Source organism: Gadus morhua, chromosome 13 (assembly GCF_902167405.1).
Source record: "Gadus morhua chromosome 13, gadMor3.0, whole genome shotgun sequence".
Taxonomy (NCBI): Eukaryota; Metazoa; Chordata; class Actinopteri; order Gadiformes; family Gadidae; genus Gadus; species Gadus morhua.
In genome coordinates this window covers 19,212,916-19,236,037 of record NC_044060.1, presented here as the reverse complement: position 1 = coordinate 19,236,037, position 23,122 = coordinate 19,212,916, and the positions used below count along the sequence as shown (strand labels likewise).

The following is a 23,122-nucleotide window of genomic DNA, read 5'->3' as shown; positions in this document are numbered from 1 at the left end:
GGACTGTGGACTCTGTTATTAAGATAGTATCTGTCTGGGTCATGCATCACAACAAACAGAGTAGAAAAGGTTTCTTGGAAAACAGATTGTGTACAGGTCATTTGCATCCCCTGGTTTAAAGGTTAGGTTATGAGAATGGATTAGCATGTGTGTTTTGTGTATACTTGTGAGTGGTCACATGTTGGGGTAAGTGGGAGTGCAACATGTATAAATATTTTCCTCTGAGATATTGACCTTATTGTGGCATTCAAATTATTTAAAATAAATAAAGACCATGATAAATTATAGATTTATATTTACGTGATTGTAAAATAATTCTCCATGTAAATGTTATGTTGTAAATTTCATTAAATACATTTGATAGGATTCTTTAAAATCAGTAATCCATTTACTTCTTCAGAGATAAATGAATGTTTACATCATAAATCATAATTTTAGGCCTTTATTTTACAACGTATTGGGCACCTTCTCAGACTTAATTTAACAACAAATTGTAGAAGACGTTTCAGGTTATTGTCCATAGGGATGGAATCAGGGGTCTGTGACCTTTCCCTCTCAGCTTTATTTATACACTACATTACACAAGCCAGGCATGTGCCATACAGTATAGAATTGCTCAAAAGGGTAAGTGGAAACTGAGTTATCACAGCATGGCACTTCTACTTCCAACTTGTAACTTTTAATGAGAAGATTATTTGTAGATACAAGATCAGAATATTTGTTTCATTTAATTCTAGAGTTGTCTTTCAGAATTAAATAAAACATAATAAGACCATAGTGGAGTATTACAGTAAATGAAAATAACCACATTGCCTCCTTCTGAAATGATTGCATAAGAAACCCATGGGTGTCAGAAATGCTTTGCTCCTCCGATAACCAGAGCAGTTAAAAAAAAAAAGCTGAATGTACTTGCAAACATTAATTGGAGATCATTGTATTATGACGGTGAAAGCAACGGCATTACCTTAGGTTTAGACAATGAAATACCAAGCTGACAAAACATAAGGCTGGTGGCGACATCTATTGGTTAAAACATTTTCTACATTTATTTACAAACTTTCTGAATTATTGTAAATAATATTGTTCTGTATTAATTAATATGGTTGCGTTATTTTACCTTCTGAAGGTAGTGGTGGTTATCACATTTATCAGCACCATTCGGACTGTGTATACATCTTTACTCGATACGTTTTATTATATATAATTTGTCACACAAATATATGTTTACATATAGCAAAAAGATCAAAAATTATCACTAAAACGTTTTCCTGAATTGGTCTGACTGTATAATCTGTGAAATAATCGATAAATCAAACAGTACCTATCAGTAAATTCGGTGCGATATTTGTGTACTTCCCCTTTAAATCCCAGCGTAGCCAACTCGTGCCATGACGTCAACAGTAAAACCTGCTCTGGCTGGGTTGGCTGCTGTCGCTCGGAAAGTAAAGTGTTTCGCGTGTGCCTGGCGTCAGAGTTTTTGTTGTCTGTCCTTCACTTTGTGTGTCTGTTTTAACTCTAGCGTCAACGATTATAAACATTTTAAATCAAAGACACGGATTTTTATATATTTTAGATCAAATACTTTTCCGGAAACTGGCTGGCGGATCTTCGAGATGGATAAGCTAACTGATAGCTGACTTGCTATCAAAGATCACGGGTCAAGAATAGGATTCAAGCTAGCATGCTAACGCCTAGCTCGTTTGTTAGCACTAATACCTGTTCACTCAACAAAGTTGGGCCGTGTCGTCTTTTATACTAGATCATATTTTTTCTCTTGTGTACGTACGAGCCCAACTTTGCACAGGCCGGCGAACCCAGGAAGAAGGGACGGTGCACACAAGAAATAACTGAAGGTGGCTCTTAGTATCTGTCACAACATGCTGTCCAATGCACAGAACCAGCCACTGTTCCCCAACCCACAGGGCCAACCAAACCCCGCGGGTCAGCTCTTACAGTTCCACGTGAAACCCAGTTTACAGATTAAGAAGAACGCCATTACAGACGACTACAAGGTGACCAGCCAGGTGCTTGGCTTGGGAATCAATGGCAAGGTGTTGGAGATATTTCAGAAGAAGAGTGGGGACAAGTATGCGCTCAAGGTAAATCCCCCTCACTACCCTGTCTATCAACTTTTGATTGCATTAAGGTCAATCATTTGTTTTTAATATTAGTGTCTCGTTCCAGTTAACATTTAAAGAACAAACCAAGGTACTAATGGGACTGACTGGTACTTACTGGAAGGATACAGTCCATATCTACTTAGTTGAATACTGAAAGCTCTTGGATACATTGTTAATAATACGATGAATATGTATTTTGCTCGAACAATTCTGCTAGAGAACAAAAACACCTATGTAACCTACGTATCCTTTAATCGTTGTTGGACAGGTATGTATTGCATAACTCCTTGGAACTTAAGTCAGTTGTTCTTCCAGGAAAATAGGATATTGCCTCACAGATCAACCACTGGTCTTGTGGTAAGCAGTAAATGACAGTAGCCGTGTTGAAGATACTGCGGCCTGTTAAGATATATTCTAGATAGTTGTACGACACATTTACATTATTTTTGATGACACACGAAACTAAATTAAACCATAGACGCATATGTACCGGCATGACATTGAATTTACTAGTAAAGATAGTTTGTGTCTGGTTTCAGTCATACTCAATTGAGGTCTATCTAAATCCAAACATTATGTGTAGTGGTACACACAAACTCTCTTTTCTCATTGTCAAGGGTTTATTTTTGTCTGTGCGTACCCGTATACAATGCTCCGTTTTTGGATTACTTTTTTTCGTTGGGTAGGCCTACATGTTTTGTTAATTTTTATAGTTCTCAACGGATCATAGGATTGATGCTTAACTATCATAACATGGTTTCTTGGAATTCTTCTACTTGTTTTAGATAGAAATCAACTAAATCTTCCCTGTGTCCATTATTCATAATCATTGGTGATGGATAGTAGATACATATATCATTGCAACTTCAGACATAAGTTTCTTCCTTTAAACTCCCCCTCACCTGTCTCTAGTCATCGTCACACATTTACATAAATCCACACTAGCGAACAAGCGCAAATAATGAATAAATCCTCCAAGCAACATTGAATGTAGAACGACCCTAACCATCCTTCCATTATCTTTTATTTTGGACCAGACAGTCATTATTCCCTTCTATACTCTGCCCAACTGCCTTTGTGGCAAGTTTGCAGTTTGCTTGTCGCTAATCGATCTTCCTGCACACTTGCATTGAAGGGCAGACTATAACCTCATACATTGATACCTACGCTTGCTGTTTCATGAACTTGTATCCTGGCTATTACTTTCCCTTACGTCATCACCATCCAGTCTATTGCATTTGTTAGTCTACTGTAGATGTGAGGAGGCTATAAATCGGCTGGATCCGTTGTGACCTCATTTTAAGGACACAGATTTGTCTTCTGAACTGATAAGTTCTCAATAATTGAATATAGGCTGTATTTGAGGTTTAACATGGTAATTATGGCAAGATGGGCAGAGTATCGCCATGTCTCTATAATGTTTAATATAGATGGTGCAGCCCTGTGTATTTTGGGGGAAGTGTGGGAAATGAAGACAAAAGGACAGCTGTATGCTGCCTTTGTTATCCAGGTGTCAGTCACTGCTATCGCCCACACCCAGCTTGAAAATAGTTCATCCATCATTTGTTGAGTTGTCCTTTAATCTAGGAATTGGTATTTTTCTGTATATCAATATCTAATAATAAATTAAATGGTATATGTTGCAGAATCATACTGGGAATCAGTGAACTAGACTGCTGTTTCATTCTCAATTTAATAATTACATTGAGCTTGTGGTTCTATGCTGTTCTTTTCCCTAGTTACTGTCTTCCCAACACCAAGGTCAGCAGATCAGTTTAGACTTCCTCAGGATGGCGCTCAAAAATGTTCAGGCTTTATTGGTAATGTTTTTGTGAAGATAAAAGTATATATTTATTATGAGTTTTATCCCTGTCCTCGTACAATTAAGTCCTTCCCCATGACAACACTGCAACGTGTTAACCTGGGTGCCCCAACCAGGTAGCTAGCTAGATTTATAATGGGGCTCCATGAATTGCCAAACAAAGTTCTCAATATCCTTTCTTTGGCACGCCACCTGACTGGGCCAATCATCTGCCAAAGATTGGGTGTTTTCAATATGTTTGGCTGCAATAAATCTTGGTTTATAAGACAATATTGACGAGAAGGCTGTTCTGAGCTGATTAATAATCGCTCTAAACTGCGACTCTAGTGGTGTTGTATAGACACTAGGCTTCATCTGTTTGTGTACGTGTTTGTTGACCTTGGGGGAATTAACGGCCCCTTAACCAACATCGGCTCTCTGTTTCCCTCTAGGATCTCTTTTGCGGTGGCTAACGCTCCCTTTGTCTGTATATATATTCATGAAGCTTGTATTTATTTAGTTTGGATGTCTATAACCAGCATAAGTAGATTCATGAATGATGCTGTATTAGGATAAGTAATGGTTTTAATCTTTTTTGAGAACCCCATGTTTACTTTCTGGGTGAATGCGTCGGCTTTGCCACCTGAAATATGGGTTTCGGAACACAATCTGATTAAATGATTGTTCTTTGTAATCCTCTTTGCCTAGAATAACACCTCTTGTGTAGTCATCAGGAAAATACAAACAACTCTTTGTACGAAAAAACGATTATTCTCTAATAGCAGCCCTGGTGTGAACCTTCCAGAAACAGGATTTAAGCATGGCTACAAGGTTCAAGTTTAGACTATCCCCAAAGAAACTGAAATTCATTGCTTAATTTTGTATTGTTAAGCCGTACTTTCCCAGGGAAACCAAGCTTGTTGAAATGTTGTCGGTACACCAGAGAGTCTGGCCAGACCTCTGGGTCCAGCACATCAAGTTTATTTGAGGGATAACAGAGAAAGAAGAACTTGGCTTATAGTTCAGTCATGGTTGAGAGAGAGAGAGAGAGAGAGAGATAAGGAAGAGGAAGGAGGTGTTCCTCTGTTCTGTTATAATGACTCTCGCTCATCCTTCGTACAACAAATATACCATTCCGCTTGTTTTTTGTTATATTGCCATGAATCGGCTCTTGTGATTCCCCAGATCTCAAATTGATTTGATTAGTGTTTGCATTTTGTATGATCCGGAATTGGATCAGCATGTAGAAGGCACAATTAGATAGTCTGTGTCTATGTGAACACTATTATTTTAGATGTACATGACATTGATTTATAGTTGTAGTAATAGGCGAATAATATGGTTGAGAAATCAAGTCGGTTTGACTACCGTCTATCTCACTAACAGACCGGCCTTTTCAGGGTCTCTGAATAGCCCTCTGAAAGTACCTGACACAAATAAGCTTCCTCTCAATGGTTCCTGGTTTACTTGTGTGTATATATAACGTGCACAGGTTTACCTTTTTAACTTTGAACGAGAGCCTACTACAAGAAAAGCGAAGGAGTTGTACAAAGTACAGATTAAATCTTAAATTTGTTCTGGGAACTTGTTTCACTTATTTGGGGTTTCATTTCTAATAGTTATAGAACTGTTCCGTATTGAACACTTCTAGTGCTGTTATGGAACCTATGTTGTAAACTGTTAATTGATAGTGGCAAATATGCCTATAGTTTTTACTGCAAAGTTCGGTATTTTGTGGTGTTGTAGTTCATCTGCCCATGCCTGTTTTATTTTGGCTCATGAAAATTCTTTGAAACATTTTTGTTATAACAAGCTGCATCCCCATCTCGGATTTGTTAATTTCTGTTCATCATGCCTCAAGCTTGGTTTCAAAAAAATTCGGACCGTCAGAATTCTGAAAATGGTAAAAAAGCTTCACGTCAACGTTTGAGTTGAGATGATGGTAGCCATCATCAGAAAAAAATAAATATTTGATGACCGAATTATCATTCTTCAATTTGGAATTTGGAATATTCAGATATTCGTTTGGAAACCTAACTAATATATGAAGCTTAGATAACTAGATTTTGTGTATAACTTTTTCTATGGAATGCAACACAAAGCTTTTAATGTTGGGTAGATTTTTTTGGTCTCTAGTCTGCTTGTTTCCAGTATTTCCTCCTTGAAGTGGCAATGGTTTATAATGGTTCTGATTAGGGGTGTAACGGTACACAAAAATCTTGGTTCGGTACGTACTTCGGTTTTGAGGTCTCGGTTCATTTTCGGTACAGTAGGAAAACAAAATGCAAGAAATAAATGTGCTAGTTGTTCATAACACACTTTTGTGCTTTTAACAATAGGAACATTAGACAATACAAAGCTAGAATTCTGCTCGAAAAAATATAAATACAAGATTCTGAAATGTAGCAATAAAAATAAATAACATTGGCTCAGACTTTCTTTAAAAAATATATTTTCTCCATGGGCAAAATTGAACAATTGCAACATTAAACAGTTTCAAGTTGTTGCTCAGATTAAATTTTACTCATGCGCTATGTAGTGCACTTAAAATACCCAAGATTTGAGTGTACATACGATGTACCCTACATGTTACTCCCGTATACCACAATGCAATGCGGTCGTGTTTTTCCGGAGGAGAAGAAGAGTTTACGGCTTTCGTTTAGAAATTTCAACTATTTATTTTGGATTTAACATAGAATATTTAACATTCAAAAATGAATTTAAAAAACTTGATCAAGGAAATGTAACATTCAACTTCAATACAACCTCCAGCTTTCCTCGTGAGTGCCCGGTTTGTTTACATGATGTGGGCGCATCTGTCTGCGTCACACAAATACCCGGCGAATTTACTGACGCAAATGACGTTTAGAAATGTTCATCGTAGTGTCCGAATTCTCGTTTGTTCGTTCCCTAAATAGTGCACTATATCATGAACACTATATGGGAATAATGAGTGAGTGAATAGGGAACGATTTCGAAAACGGCTACGGTGTGCGCAACTGTGCATGTCCGGCTGCAGCATGTTCCATACATGCGGTCCTCTACTTAATATGTCCGTATGGAAACTCGTTAGGTACGCCTCCGTACCGAACCGAGCACCCCGTACCGAAACGGTTCAATACAAATACATGTACCGTTACACCCCTAGTTCTGATGGACATCGGCTCAACGTTACCTCTTGGTGTACAACCGCTAGATACTGTTGAAGCCACAGTTGGTGGTAGGTCTTATCAAAAGAAATCGCAAAAATGTTTCAACACTTTGGTGCTTCTTCTCATACAGAATGTCTTTTTTTTAACCTGAATTACTGTACCTCGGATCAGCAGAGTTTCCATATCATAACCTCCACTGGACTGCACACACAAAATGCCGGCCTACTCACAGTCGCACAAACGCACGTAAACAGGAGGTCTAAAGACGCCTGAAAACGGAAGCCCTCCCCCAGCTAATTTTAAAATGGAAGATTGGATTTATAAGTAAGCTTCACTGTCTGTCTTCGCATTTATTTAGAGGAAGCAAGTTATTATCTGATGCAGATGGGGGTTCACAACATGAGTAGGAAGGTATGAGATGAAATGGGGAAGGGTGGGTTCTTGGTCTACAACAGAAACTAGTATACTAACAAACGACTGATATTTCCAACTCAACGCTTTTGGATCCCGTTGTCTCGTTTCCTGTTCCGTTTTCTCTGTTCCCTATCTTTCTAATCCAACCCATTTTGGCAGTTGAAGACCTATTCATAACGTTGAAATAGTGGTCATAAGCAGTGGTTAAAACAAACGGGTGGATATCATGTGTGAAGTGAGAAATTAAATCGTTAAAACCCCTCCCCAAAATATTGAGATATACGGATCTATCAAAAAAAGTACTATATATATGTAATTAAAAATTATCAATTTAACTAGCTTGTAGTTTAACATTACCTGGAAGTGTTTTGTATTATCTGTAGTCAATGCTGCTCGATAGTGATGTTATCAATAAAATTAAAGCATGTAACTGATTTATCTCTTTGTAGAATTTGTAGAATATTGTGTGAAGGTGTCCCCCCGAAGAACGGCCTGGGGGTCTAACACCGTAATGTATATAAACTATAACCGCATTTCACATTAATCACAAATATCCCGCTGCTTCAGGTTTTTCCTTTTCTTCAACACGGCTACTTTCACTTACTGCTTACCACAAGACTAGTGGTTGATCTGTGAGGCAATATCCTATTTCCTTTGTAGGGAATTTTATACCCATGAATGAGGTATTAATACCAATCACGGCTCCAGACTAACTTTTTCCTTGGGTGCACTGGTGCGCCTACATTTTTAATTTGGGTGCACCAGCACGTATTTATGGTGCACCCAAGTTTTGAGTTGTTGAGGGGGGAGGGGGGGTTGGACCGTGCCTGCCTTGCGCTGAGTTGTTGACGGGGGAGGGGGGGGGGGCAACCGGGCAGCTGCACCGGTTGCACCGTCGATATTTACGCCATTGATTAATAATATTTTGACCATTAAATAAATGCCTTAAATAAATGCAGAATCTGTGCAGATCCATGGGAACACCCACAAATGGTGACGCCATTATCGGAGGAGGGGCTAGGAAGCTGCGCACGCCGATAAAAGTAGCCGATCTCCGGGTAGACTCGCTGAAAAGCTGCTCCCGACCAGGTTTGGTTGCGAGCGTAAGTCACCATGGTGATACAGCGACGCTTAAAGAGATCGACTTTCATAGTACAGCTATCCCAGGCTTTCAGCTCAACATACCTCGCTAACCCTCTAATCGAGCTTCGTAGTACAGGCCCCTGGATTGGGCTTCGCGGGTTTGTTTACCGGCGTTGCTATTGTTACCGGTCTTGCGTGTTCCAACGGATTATTAGGTATCTAATAAATCGCTGTCTAATCAATACTTCATCCACTGCCTCTTCCGTGGTCATTACAATATTATGAATAGACTGCTCTGTAAAAATAAATAATAATAATAATTATACCAGATACATTTTCAGTCGCACTACCCCGAATTCTAGGCGCATGTGCGCCCAAATTAGGCGCACTCTGGAGCCCTGCCAATACTCTTTGGCTGGGATGCAATGATGAGGCATCAGACAAGTAATTTTAGGGCACTCTTTCTCCCTGTCATTCTCCTTCACACACTGTGAACAAGGGACAGGGAGAAAGAGTGCTATGCGGAGATAAATGAACGGAATGATATTTATTTTTCAAAATCGCGTAAAAATAAAAGCAGGATCAATTTGTGGCATTCGGTGTCATTCTGTGGCGCTGCGCCACACATTGGTCTATGTATGGGATCACTGATATGGTATATCTTATTCTACTCCATATTTAAAATGTACTGCTTAGGATATTGACTCAAGCAGCAATGCAAGACAAATAATTATTTGGGGGCTTTGATAGTTGCCCCTTTGAAACATGAAAAACACGTTTCTTCTTTCCCTGCATGGTAATTTTTATTTTAGACCATTTTGTATCCATCCCAGCCTGTAAAGGCTTATTGGATGTCATGACTTAGGCCCAGTGTGCAGCCAACCTACTCGCATGGACTGATCTTTGATCTCATTATCTTATTTGCCAATTAGTAAGAACAGGACATTGACCACGTGACTCCAGGTTAGGGCTGTGCTATATGGACAATCTTGAAGTGAGTCATTTCATATCTCAATAATGATCCTGATATAGTATATATAGTTTTCTGTCAATGATAATCCTATCATCTGAATTCAAATGAAAGTCACTTTCTCTTATTTTGAGGTGACATTGTTTCAGAAATATCAAATAATGCAGCGAATAAAATAAAAGCAATTTAATCGGCTACAAAAACAGATTATTCTCCTGCAGACTGACTTGAACATGGCCAGTGTTCATTTGTTATAATAAGTGCTCCCTAAAGTCGTCTGTCCTATCGAACAAGTCACACACACCAGGGCACAAGGATTTTTGACTTGGAGACTGCTAAATTTAATTAAAATCCCTCTTTAGAATCATCACAACACAATTAGTTATGTCATGATCTTTTTCTGCATGTGGCAAAACAACAAATGTAAAAATACACAGATCTCGATAATCAGGGAGAATCCCTGGCAGATGTCTGTAATAATCTTATCAACACACAAACATGTTTGCTGCTTTATCAGTCGCCAGTGAACACTGACGGTCACAAGCTGTGTGGTTGGTGTTTAACTCTGGCAGATAAGAGGCTTTTTCTAACGTGACGTACTTTAACCGGCCACCCCACTGGTCTTCCTCTTCTTCCTATCCACTGCCCCCGAGTCCTACCCATCTCCCACCTCCACTCCCTGTGTGGACGAGGAAGCCTCAGGCAGGTGTAGTGGACCAACCCCCTTCCTTCCCTCGGACCTACCCTAGGCTCAGTGGCTTTTGTATTGTTCGGAGGAGGGCTATTGTAGGTCCATCTGCCCCCCTTTCTGCCCCCTTCTCAGCGGGGCTTACTGTTTGCAGCAGATGGGGTGCTATGCGATCGCACCAGCAGAGCGTTTAAGGGGATATGGGGTGCGCCATGTGTTCGGGTCTATGTTAAGGATACTACTGCAAGCTTTGTTTGTGAATGGAGGTGTTCTATATAGGGAGCTGCTCATTTTATTTTTGGAGCACGTTTCCTTTTTGTTCCACACACCTAGACATGTTATTACGCTCGGATCTTTAGATAAAAAACATTATGTGGGACTTGAATATGAGATTTGGTGCAGTGAGTCAGTGGTCCCTGCATTGCATCAAGGTTGACATCACCTGTTTTCTCTCACAACCTGACGCTGGCCCCACAGGGAGTTGCATCCAGCAGCTATTGGACAGCTCACACATTGACGTTATGCAGGAACCAAGACCTGAAACCAGTCTTGGTTTCTGGAAGTAAATCTTCCGGTGTATCCTCCAGACATGGTAAATTACGTGTCATTAATTAAATGGGGTCAGCAAGTCAACATTTATTCTATATCACAATAAGCAGGTTACTTTAGGTAAACCTCTTTCAATACAAAGATTACAATACAAAGATTTAGTGTCAAATAACATGCCTCGCACTATAACTCTTTTTATTCCTGAAATATGGTTAATTAAGGTTATTCTCTATTAACACAGTTATGAAACAATGAATTGTCATACCAGGTCAATAACTCTATAGAAAAGCCAACTATGGCTGCATTAGATGTTAATGAGCAATGTAGTTCAGATGGGGCTCTGCCTGTGTGGCTCTGGTTTCTCCCTATGATGTCTGCAGGAAGGAGATGGTGCTCCTGTTTGTTTTGACTCAACAGATGCTTTGACTCCTTTGTGGGTTCAGCTCAGAGATAAATCAACAGATCAATACACTACTATTGTGTACCAGCCCTCCTGGTTACAGAGATAAGCTGTCTCTACCAGTTAATTCCCCCACCCTTGCCCTCTATCATACTCCTGTACATCCCCCTTTTCACAATCTAATTCTGAATTTGATCTAATTTACCCCCCCCTCATTTGATTTAAGATCCTCTGTCGACAGCACCATGGTAGTCCGGCAGGCCATACATCTTTCCTCAGTGGCCCGTGTCTATCCCATCATGTCACTAATGTTGTGGCTGATGCCTTTAAGTCTGAACAGGCCACGAGTCACTGACGAGGTGTTAACAAGATACTGGCAAATCCCCTCCGAGCTTAAGAACACACCCACCGCACACAGAGAATTGAGAAGTAATGAGTCATAGCAGGGGTGTTGGGTAAAGATGAAGTGAACAGAGGTCAGCCGTAGGAAGCCTTCACTGATCATATCTACCGAGTACTATCTCCAAGAAGTAAAGGGCTGCACCCAATATCATATACTCACTATAGCATATACATCCAAGCATGCATACAAATCTCAAAATGAATTTGTTTTGTCTTTGTAAAGCAACATCATTTAATTGTTTATTTAAAACTCCACTACCCTGTTTGTCCATACCATGTTTGATCACTTGATGGCAGGATGTAAGCGTCATCCATACTTCAATGTATGCAGTGTTCAAGCTGTATTCACTCGACATGGACAACATCTTCTATCCCGATATGGGTAATTTAACATTGACCCATATTATTCAGTTTATTTTGACACATCAGAATAAACTGCTGCTCAGACGGAGCCCCACTCATCCACGTAGAACATAGCGTTAAACTGAGAAGCCCAACCCTCTCTCATATAACGAAGGTCTAGTTATTTGTGGGTATTATATTGTGGAAATGTTGCATATTACGCCCTAAACAAATGAAATGTCGCAATTTATATATTTTTGTTTCATAAAATCATCATTATCATTTATATGCCTGTTACATGAAAATAAAATGAGAAATTAACAGCTCAAGAATTGCTTAAATATTGTGTTTTTTTAATATACAGTAGGCGGCGGTGCCATCGATTACAATTTGAAGCTGTTCATTGCAATATCAGGCAAAGAATCCACAATTATATTTTTTGTGATAAATGTGTAGCATTATTTTGAATGTTTATGATGCGAGTGCATCGGTTTGTGGGACCCCCAACCCGGTCCTCCGGTAACATGCATCGGTCAGAAAATCCATCCATCCATTCGTTAGGTCGTCATGCATTGACCTGGTTAGGCATGTTTATAATTCAGTATCGATGGTTTTGCTGTTCATTTCAACAACGCAAGCGAACTCGAGCTACGAATGTCTATTTCAGAGATGTGGCACTTGGAGCTTTTGAAAACTTGGGTGGAGCAGGACTCTGTCTGAAAAGGGTCTGGCCCATGGCAGTCCCACCCAGGCCAAAGGGGCCACCATTCAGGGCAGGGCGTGGTGCTGCAGCCCCAAGAGCAGACAGGGTTTCTCGCTCTCTGGAAACATGCCCACTCCTGTTTGTTGTGGGCAGGAGAGGAATGTTGGGATACAATAGAGAATTTGCGAGTCAGAAGACTTGGGAAGGCTTCTCAAAGTCCTTGGGAAGACTATTGGGCTGAATTATTTCTCATCTTGTCAATATTTATGTTGGCTTTTTTCAGGAGCTTTGACCCTTTTGTGATACAGCTTTACAGCTGTTGGTAGGGTATGCATTTATCATGTTAATCCCTTTCCTGGTGAAATGTTATGTGAATAACAATCTCTACAAATTGAACTGATGCATCACTCAGTTAACAAATTCTTGATTACCTCTTCTGGATATCAACATAAATGGCCAGATATATATTTTTTAACCCTTTCAACACTATATGAACAAAGTAGGGTAGTGGTTGGTGGTGTTTGAAAATACACCGACTACAAATCTCAATGCCGCCGTTATCCTGGAAGTGTCCATCAGCAAGATGCCTTCACCATTAATGTAGCAAAAAACAAAATCACTAGCTCACTTTGGATAAAAGCATCTGATAAATGACTAAATATTAATTATAAATAGATGCCCTACACAAACACTGTATCGGCACCATCTAAATTGAAGGTGAACTGTATCCCAACCCGACCCCTACTCTTTTAGATATGCTTGAACAGTGGGGCATGGCCTTTATTTGACCGAGTGCCTGTGTAACCACTGATTCAGTGGGTTTTCTGTAGCAAGCGTCAGGCTAGTTGCCATGTTATTTATGACGGTGGAGCATAGACAGAACCGCCTATAAAGAGGTCCACTAATTCAATTTTCTGCTGAGCCGAGGTGATGACTCTAGTTTGATGCAGAATTTTCCTGCGTTTCTATTGAGGTGCCTGCTTAACCAGTGACTCTTCGCCCTTAACCAAAGTGTATTTCCACTTTCAAACAAATCATAACCGTCTCAAGCATATGAGTAACATATTTACTCGCTAGTCAACACTTAGACTGTCATGTCATTCAAATAAATTTGAGTATGATTTTGCATATTAGTGATATGTATTTGAATGGTATGTAAAACAAAAGGTGTAATATGTAGGCCTATCCAATAGCTCAAATTATTGTGTGCTGTTTATGCTAACGGCCACTAGAGGGAAGTCAAATACATTAGATGAATGGGTCTCAGTTCACGCTCACACAATGTGGTGAGTGCTCTACCATTATCCAAGGATGTGATTCTACAACAGTTTTATACAATGGAAAAGACCCAGTCAATTCCCGAGGAAGTAGCTGGAAAAAACACTATCATGCCAATTGCGTCATGGCGACAAATGGCAAAATAACCGTAAAGTTGTATCATGATGACGTGTACATCTTTTCATTAATTATTTTTTTATGTTTATTGTTCAAGTGGTATATTGTTGTATGAAAGCTTTTGATCCCTCAAGGTTCGGTGTATGTCTTTCTGCCTGAGAATGCTCTTAACTACGTCCCCTGTATTCAACGGACACGTATCTTTGGATTTGAATTCCACCAGCCTCTTTGCTATAGCCTCTTGCATGGTGGGAGGCAGAAGGGACCAAGAAAGCTGTCATGCTCGATTGTTTGGTGTGGGTTAAGCTTGTTTGCCCCTCCCCTCTCCGGCGTGTGGTTCCTGATGTTGCCAATGGAATTGCACTACACCCCCCTGTAACTTACAGAGCTCACAGACTTCTCTCTTCTTTTCTTCGTCTCGCCATGCATTGTCACTCTGCCAAAAATTCCCCTTCTTGGCTGCTATTCCCAAGTAAAGGGACTACGTTCCACGTTTAACTGTGGAAATGTAACTTTGACTCATTCTGCACATGCGCATGAGATGAACGCTTGCATTTCTAAACATGTGGATGGAGGAAGCGAATTACATGGCAAAAATATGTTAAATGCAAATACACAGATTTGCATACAATATGAAGTATGATGAAATTTGAACTCAAAATGATTTTTTTATATTTGGTTCCGGCTCTAAACCACAGTCCTGTCTGTCGTCTTGACTGCTTACAGTAAATGAAATGGTGAAGTGAATGAACGTTAACTGTCATTCTAAGTTGAAGCAAAGATGATGGCTACATTTCTTAATGAAACATGACTCCAGTCAAAAATGACACATTTGCCAATTTTGGTTTCCTAATGTTGGAGCGATTTCAATAACCTTCTTTCTCTAGGTGAATGCAGATCTCATTTTGGCTATGGCTTATTCTCCCTCTCTGTCCCTCTTGCCTCTGTACAGATGCTACAAGATTGTGCCAAAGCCCGCAGGGAGGTGGAGCTTCACTGGAGGGCATCCCCTTGTTCCAACATTGTACGCATCATTGATGTCTACGAGAACCTCTACCAGGGCCGAAAGTGTCTGCTCATTGTCATGGAGTGGTGGGTACCTTTTACTGAGCAACTTCACTCTTTTGGTTGTTCTGAACTGGATCATTATTCCCATAACACAAAAAAAAATTGAAAAGAGATGGAATGTATTACTTGTTTTCACTGGTCGACAAGTGAAGGCAAATTTGAGGATGAGTACGGTAGCAGGTAAATTTTCCAACATTAGCCTATTTACTGTATGATGGAAATATGGCTAAAAGTCTGGTGCTTATTCTAAATTAAGGATCATTGTATTGGCAGTTAAGTCCTTACGACTAACATCCCTGTCGGTAAACCGTCTTGCCAAGTACTACAGTAAAGAAAGTTGAGGTTAAGTAAATATAATCAGGCTTATCACTTTGATTTTACTGTGAAGCTGACTTTGATCAATGACATTTCCCTGATACATCTGTTTCTGCGCAGCCTTACAGACTTGAACCATTCAGCAGGACTACAAGCTCATTTCTACAGCAATGGTTCTATAGGCCTGTCCAATTAAAACAAGGCATTCAGCTGAAGTCCTAAAAAGACCAGCTGATCATACAAAGCACCAGCCTGAAAGCAGTGAGTGCTCTGCAGAGCGCTGTTGAGAATTGTGGACCAGATTAAATTTAATAGCTCTAGAAGTTAAAATAATTCCCTGGGAAACTACACATTGTTCAAAATTAGTTAATTCTATAATTAAGCGCGGGGCAATTTAATGTCTGACTTCTGCTACTCATCTCAGCGGAAACGCTTTTCTGAGAAAAAGCAGTTCAGTTTACAGCTCGCACTCTACCAGTCAAAGTGGGAGGCGTAACTTGGACATCTAGTCCTTGACAATTACAATTTCTGTTAAGTACAAGACTATTTAGAACTGCAAATAGTCAACGTTTACTGGCTGGCCCAAAAACGTTTACTGGCTTGCACAGGCATGTGGAGTTCCCCAGCGTTTGTCAAGTGGTACCCTCCTGACTGATGCCAGAACGCCCCGACATGGAAAGTCAAATTAAAACGTGTTCAGCAGGCGGCATAGTGTGAGCGTGGTGCATTACAATAATCAAGCATCTCTAAAGCAGCGGGAGTAGTTTGAAAGTCGTTTTTAAGATGGGAAGATATTGGATGATCTGATCCGAGTTACAGCAGTCTAATCCGATCAGTGGGGCTTACATTGTATTGCCAAGAAGAAGAGGCTTCACAGTGAAGCTGTCGGGCACCCATCTCTATAGAGCCATCATTTGGTCAATAGTTCTTAACGTACCCTGCCCTAAACAATAGCCTAATCCTATTAGACCAGATAGGCTGCATCTAACTTTTTCAAAATGTCCCCCCTGGTTATCAAATTAAAATATCAGTTTAGAAGAGCATCCCACTAGCGCTACAACAACGGTAGCAAAAAAATCGCCCCATGTGGGTGTTTTGTGCGGATAAAAATATATTTTTATGTCAAATGTGGAAATCTTTTCGAAGAAAGACCGCCTCCAAAACGAATAAGCCTTCTTGTTGAGATTTGCAACGAGTGTATTTGATTAGTTTTGGGGTACTTTATTTTATTCCTAATAACACTAGAATAAATGTTGAATATAACTAAATTACAGGGTAATATATAACACCACTTGTGATTTGTCATTCCTTAAATACTGAAAAAGGAAAACAATATGTATGATAATAGTCGACCGAAAGACGAGATTGATTGCTTTTAGTTGACCAACAAAATCAGCCCTCCTGATAACCTTTGCCTGTGAAGAAAAGTTGAATTGGTTTTAGATTGACTCTGACAGTTTGCAGCTTTGTTATATTTTCAACAAACCTTTTCAGGTGATCCAATTAATGCAACCCAACATAAAACATTCAGTCACAATTCAAGTTAAAACAGACCATGATTGTTCAGGAGTGTTCAGATAACTGCACAACTACACTACAGAAACAGGTTTGTATAAGGGACTCATGGATATGGGTTACTCATCTTCACTTATGCAAATTCAAGAAATTAACCATTTCTTCTAAAATGCTTGGTAGTTTTTTCTTTCTATTTGCTTTCTTAGCTTTGCTAAGAACAAAACCCAACCATCAAATCCACAACTGCATCTTGCACGTGCTCATTTGTGGTTGTTTCTGTGAGATAGTCTTCCCACTCACTGAAACCACACAGTGACATCCACCATCTCCCACCAGCACGCTCTGGTTGACTCATTTCTGGGTTTGCCATATTATGTATCAATGCATCTCAGGAAATGAGAATCGGCTTATTTCACCTTCAATGCTTACCGTTAAAGTCATTCTCATCTTAGGTTTTGGTAGCACCTGTGTTTCAAGTATAGCCTTTCAAGAAAAGGACCCTAGTAGGCCATAGGTCAGTCTTCTGGAGCGTAGAGAATATGCAAATGAAACGGAAATGGATATTTGAAATGTACTACGACATTTTATATAGGACTTGTACACTGTGCATCATGTAATTTGTTATTGATTCCACTCCGCACTATTGGAATGGTATGATTTTCATAATATACATTTATTTATTACCGTGCCTATTTAATACTGTGCCTTACTGTAACAATGCCAAAATATCTTCAGATTAACAGATCCCCTCTGCCTGTCGTAACAGCAAATATCTTCTTGATCAACCACTCGCCTCAAAAGACAATATTTAGTGGTACCATGCATCGGCTAAGTTCATCACGTTTCACTGCATTGTTGCAGTATCTTGCAACCAACGCTAGATGTGGAATGTTATTTGTATCCAAGCTCGTCGAGAGCTACGCTGAACGGAGACGCACCTTTCAATGCTGGAGTTTGCTGTTGCTTTACGTTTACAGCCCTTTCTACAGTTCTTGCAGAAATGTCCTAAATACTGGAGTTCATTGTGTCTGCCCTGCTGCTGAGGAAAGCTTCCTGTATAAACAACAGCTCTATAGCTACTAGGGATGGGCAAAACCATCATTTTCCGGGAATCGGTTCCGTTCACTATCACGATTCGATAAATACAAATTTGTTATTTCAAGACTACTGCAACAGGCGACTATTAGACAACCTAGTTTTTTGGCCACTTTCACTTTCATTACATCCAACTTGGATGTAATGAAACACAAAGGGCTACTTAGCCAACTAGACTGATGGTATCCGCTCCGTCTTGTCTGATGATAAAAGGGAATGGCTGAGGGTGACAGACTTATGCATGTGTGCATGCTGTAAAAAGCAATTGTGTAGTTCAAGATGCACTGGTGCAGAGAGGGGAGGGCCATGTTGGGGGGTTACATTTAATCCTATAGGATACTTTGATATGCACTGGCTATATGAGGTTGAGGAATGAATCAGTCTTTTTTCCTTTTAATCCTTTATTCGTTATGTGCCTCATGTAAATGGACCTTAATTTGCCCAACCTTTTACAGGTCCTTAAAGCATGGTGGAAACGTTTAGTCCCATGAAATGTAGCTCCTGAAACTAAAAGTTGCGGGTCATTTTGTTTTGTAACGCGGCTTGTGACTTGCGCTCACCATGTGTCTTCCACAGCATGGATGGAGGAGAGTTGTTCAGCAGAATTCAAGACCGGGGGGACCAGGCTTTCACAGAAAGAGGTACAAAGATCACACGACTCGTACTGCTGCTTCAAAAAGCAAATCTAATAAAAGCTAAGCATGCCTATCTAAATTTAATTAGAGTAGTCTCTTTATGTATGCCTGTTTTTCGTTATTATTCTCGTCAACCGTTCATCCAATCTACTTCACACTTTGCGGCAGTATTGCTGAGTACCGTGCAGTAAGTGCAGAGTCAAGCATGAAGTTGTTTGAATGAGCGGCTCTCGAGATGGCTTGTTTGAACTTAAATTGTAAAGACATCCATGCTAACATCCATGGCATGGTCCCATCACTGTTGGTGTTGGAAAAATAAACCGAAGTCCTACAGGAACGTTGAAGCAATGAGGCTTAAACTGAGGTTTGAAGGTTTGAAGTCCAGTCTGTTATTGTCTGCACGTAAATGTTTCATTCAATGTGACATGTTGGCTGACGGGGGTGTTTGTGTCTTTCAACTCAGAGGCATCTGATATAATGAAGAGCATTGGCGAGGCCATTCAGTTCCTCCATGCAATCAATATTGCACACCGAGACGTTAAGGTTTGTGCTACTCTATAGTATTTTCTTAAATGTAATGTAACAAAATGAGGGCTGTGCGTCTTACGTAGATTCATACAATACCTGATTTCTCAACTGTTTGTTATGGATGTGATAAGTAATTGTAAAAACCCTTGTTTCTCCAGCCTGAAAACCTACTTTATACCTCCAAGAAGCCCAACGCACTGTTAAAACTCACAGACTTTGGCTTCGCCAAGGAGACCACCACACACAACTCCCTGGCCACGCCCTGCTACACGCCCTACTACGTGGGTAAGGACCTGCACATGCACAGCTACAGACGGTGGTAGTCCACAATGTCCGTGCCTACAACAAAGAAAACACAGGAAGTTGGCACCAACGCCATCCCCTCCCCTAGGGCGGTATTGGTTCAGGAGGTTGTCCGGTAACCCAAAGGTTGCTGGTTCGCTTCCTGTCCCTTCCAGCGAGGAGCCTAGTAGTCCTCGAGGAAGAACCCCCAAGCTAGGAAATTCGGCACGACTTTGAGGCACAAATCACAAAGCACTTGTGATTTGAGTGGCCACTGGTTAGAAAAGCGCTATATAAATAGTCCATCTAATGTTCTCCACCGGTCGGTTGTGCTTCACGTTGCCCTGTTTGCGTTTCACTTATCGTTCCGTCTCATTTGCTGCAGCTCCTGAGGTGCTGGGCCCTGAGAAGTACGATAAGTCCTGCGACATGTGGTCATTGGGGGTCATCATGTACATCCTGTAAGTAGCCTCTCAAGTTGTTTAAAGTGTGGATGTTGTAGTCGCCGGCGCCCGGGATGCTCATCATGATGGTATCGTCGTCCTACTGGAGAACTTATCCTAACTTCTCCCCATCCACGCCCTCCAGGCTGTGCGGGTACCCTCCGTTCTACTCCAACCACGGCCTGGCCATCTCCCCCGGGATGAAGAAGAGGATCAGGATGGGCCAGTACGAGTTCCCCAACCCAGAGTGGTCTGACGTGTCGGAGGATGGTAAGATCGGTCAAAGTGTACTACTATTAAGTGACACATGAATGCTGATATTGGAAACTATTGATATAATCTACATAAACATCTTCCTATTTGGATACTTGTGCTCCCTTTCCATTGAGTTGAAAAGAGAACATCTCTTCATTTGATCGATCTACATGTCACCTTTACAAATCAAACTAACAGTTTGTTTCCTTGTCAATCATTTCCAGCCAAGCAGCTCATCAGGACCCTGCTGAAGACCGAGCCCACACAGAGAATGACTATTACCGAGTTTATGAACCACCCATGGATAAATGTAAGAACCTGCGCACACAAAACGGGTGCTCCGAGATGAGCGCTGACAGACACATTCACACACCCACATACCCACACACACACCACATCCTCGTGCATCTCAACTCAAACTTCCTGTCCTTTCCGCTCACCGTGCCTGGCTTGTCACGTTTCGGTCCGATGCTCGCAAAGTCATCTCAAGAGCCGCCATGTATTCTATGTTTCCCCCTGCAGCAGTCCATAGAGGTTCCCCAGACCCCGCTGCACACCAGCCGCGTGCTGAAGGAGGAGAAGGACGCCTGGGAGGATGTCAAGGTCAGGCCCCCGCCTCTCAGAGAGCCGCTCATTCACTCACGTTTCACTGGCGGCTGCGGCCGAAGCCGAGTCACGCTGTGTTATGAACCCAGGGACTATTTTAATCCAATTCATCATACATATTGTCGTCGTTGTCCCGAATCCAGTGAGTCAAAATGGGAAACGGGTGACGCATGAAAACCACGGCGGAACGCGTGGGTCAGCATTTTGTCAGCGCACACTCACCCCTCCACTTTGTGTGCTTGGTCTCCAGGAGGAAATGACCAGTGCCTTGGCGACCATGAGGGTCGACTACGAGCAGATCAAGATCAAGACCATCGAGGACGCCAGCAACCCGCTGCTGAAGAAGAGGAGGATGAAGGCCAACAACGCCATGGCGGACACACAGACACCGGCCCACTGAACCACGGCCTGCATGCACGTGCGCACACATGCACGCAGGGGCGAACTCACACTCGTGCAAAGAAAGGAAGCAATAATTAATCCCACCAGAGGACGCGAGTTGCGATGCATGGATTTTAAGTGTTTTTTTTAATTCGTATTCATTTGATTCTGTTTTTTTTTTTCCCTCCACGAGTTTAAAAGTTCTACTGTTTTGTAGGAATGTTTTTGTTCTTATTACACAAGCATTTTAACCAAGCAACCACTCTGCCTTCACACAGAGGTTATGTTGATTAAAGGTTTTTACAGCAGTGCAGAGATTATGAATCCTAGCAATGGAGACGGGGGGGACGTCTTCTCTCCTGCCTTCTGTTTCAGGTTTTACTGAGAGAGGCTTGAACCATAGAATAGAGACGCAAAGCCTTAGAAATAGAAGTTAGTTAAACCCCCCCTTCCCCACCCGACAAAAAATTCAAAAAAATGTACCTGTGAATGTGTTATAAAATGGCTATATCCCAAAAAGTAAAGCAAGGGAAAGATGTTTCTGATGCAAACGTCTGCGATGATGGCAGACTTTATTTTTTAAATGACTAGAGGAATGTAAAGCACTCTGTCCCTAAAACCTTCACTTGAATGGAATCTTTATCGTTCTTCACCAGGGAAGTGTACGTCAAATGGATAGATATATATATATTTTTTTTTCTTCTTTTCCTCTTGTGAATGTAGACCAGAGGCCTATACAGACAAAGCGAACATATCCCATAACGATTTTTCCGGGCCACGTCGTACTCCTGACTATGACTAAAACTCAATGACAGCATCCCGGGGAATATACTGGGGTGTTAGTTGAGACAGCGAGCCCCTTTTCCCCTCTGCCCCGCTCTGCTGCGGCCTGTGGTCATCCGCCTCTCGGGTGAGTCAGTCGGAGGGCCGTGATCCACATGCCGTACGCGTGGGAGGAAGTTCCTACTGCGGCTTATAGAGAAGTCGGAGGCAGGCCAATACTGTACTTTTTGCGGGGGCTTTCTCTAAGGAGCTCCACACGCACTGTAGCATGGACCTTATTCATTGTGGATGTAATTTAGCAACAATGGACTTGAGACCTGTGCTCCTTTTTCTCAATGGTGGGCCACAAGACATTGACACATGATGAGACACTTCAGGGTGATGCTACGCAGGTGTCGTAAACTCAATTCACCTCTAGAACCCTCTATTCTTTACTTTTTATTTTTTGCTAATATTTTGAAGCACCAATAGGGCGTTGATGTGGGTTTGTAAGAGGCAGCATCCAAATAGGGATTAGGGTACCACTTGACGTCCATTTAGGGATAAGGGTGCTACCCAACGTCCACTGGGGGATTAGGCTGCCACCTGACGTCCACTGGGGGATAGGGTGCCACCTGACGCCAGCTGGGGGATTAGGGTGCCACCTGATGTCCACGGGGGGATTAGGGTGCTACCTGACGTCCACTGGGGGAGTAGGCTGCCACCTGATGACCACTGGGGGATTAGGGTGCCACCTGATGTCCACTGGGGGAGTAGGGTCTCAACCTGACTTCCTTTAATCTAACTGAGTCGTTGACCCTGGTTGAAGTGTTTGTTGCGTTTCAGTCTGTGCTCAGTGAGACTGCAAACTAACAGGATTCTGTATGTGTGTCCTTCTAAAGATCAGTACCTTTTTAGTTGGACTGTGCCAGGCCTGAAGTAAAGTTTGCCCCTCTGGGCAGAATTTTTTTTGACATACCACCAGCAGTCTATCGTTCAGACGTTGTGAACTCTCTGAAATGTTCAGTTGACTTCCATTTGTACAATGGGTCTCTTACCACAGCTCACCACCAGGGATATTGGGAAAATGAGTTGCAATGTTGTCTTTGATTTTATTTTTTTCTTATTTTCAACACAAAAAAAATCACGTCCATGTTTACTTTTTTTTGTTGTCACGTCTCACAAATCTCACAGTAAAGAGAATGTTCATGGACTGTT

At 41.3% G+C, this 23,122-nt stretch overlaps 1 protein-coding gene across 1 annotated transcript; it reads left to right on the top strand.

Annotated features, from left to right (window-relative positions):
* Positions 1-1,399: 1,399 nt before the first annotated feature.
* On the top strand, positions 1,400-23,122 carry mapkapk2a (MAPK activated protein kinase 2a). Its single transcript, XM_030374411.1, has 10 exons — positions 1,400-2,099; positions 14,972-15,111; positions 18,589-18,653; positions 19,111-19,190; positions 19,334-19,460; positions 19,843-19,918; positions 20,046-20,170; positions 20,380-20,465; positions 20,678-20,758; positions 21,012-23,122. The coding sequence occupies exons 1-10, from the start codon at positions 1,878-1,880 to the stop codon at positions 21,159-21,161; spliced, it is 1,152 nt and encodes a 383-aa protein (XP_030230271.1). The 5' UTR covers positions 1,400-1,877; the 3' UTR covers positions 21,162-23,122.

Coding starts and splice junctions, on each gene's coding strand:
- mapkapk2a (XM_030374411.1), top strand. CDS start 1,878: ATGCTGTCCAATGCACAGAACCAGCCACTGTTCCCCAACCCACAGGGC. Junction 15,112..18,588: donor CTGCTCATTGTCATGGAGTG/GTGGGTACCTTT, acceptor TGTCTTCCACAG/CATGGATGGAGGAGAGTTGT. Junction 20,171..20,379: donor GTCTGACGTGTCGGAGGATG/GTAAGATCGGTC, acceptor AATCATTTCCAG/CCAAGCAGCTCATCAGGACC.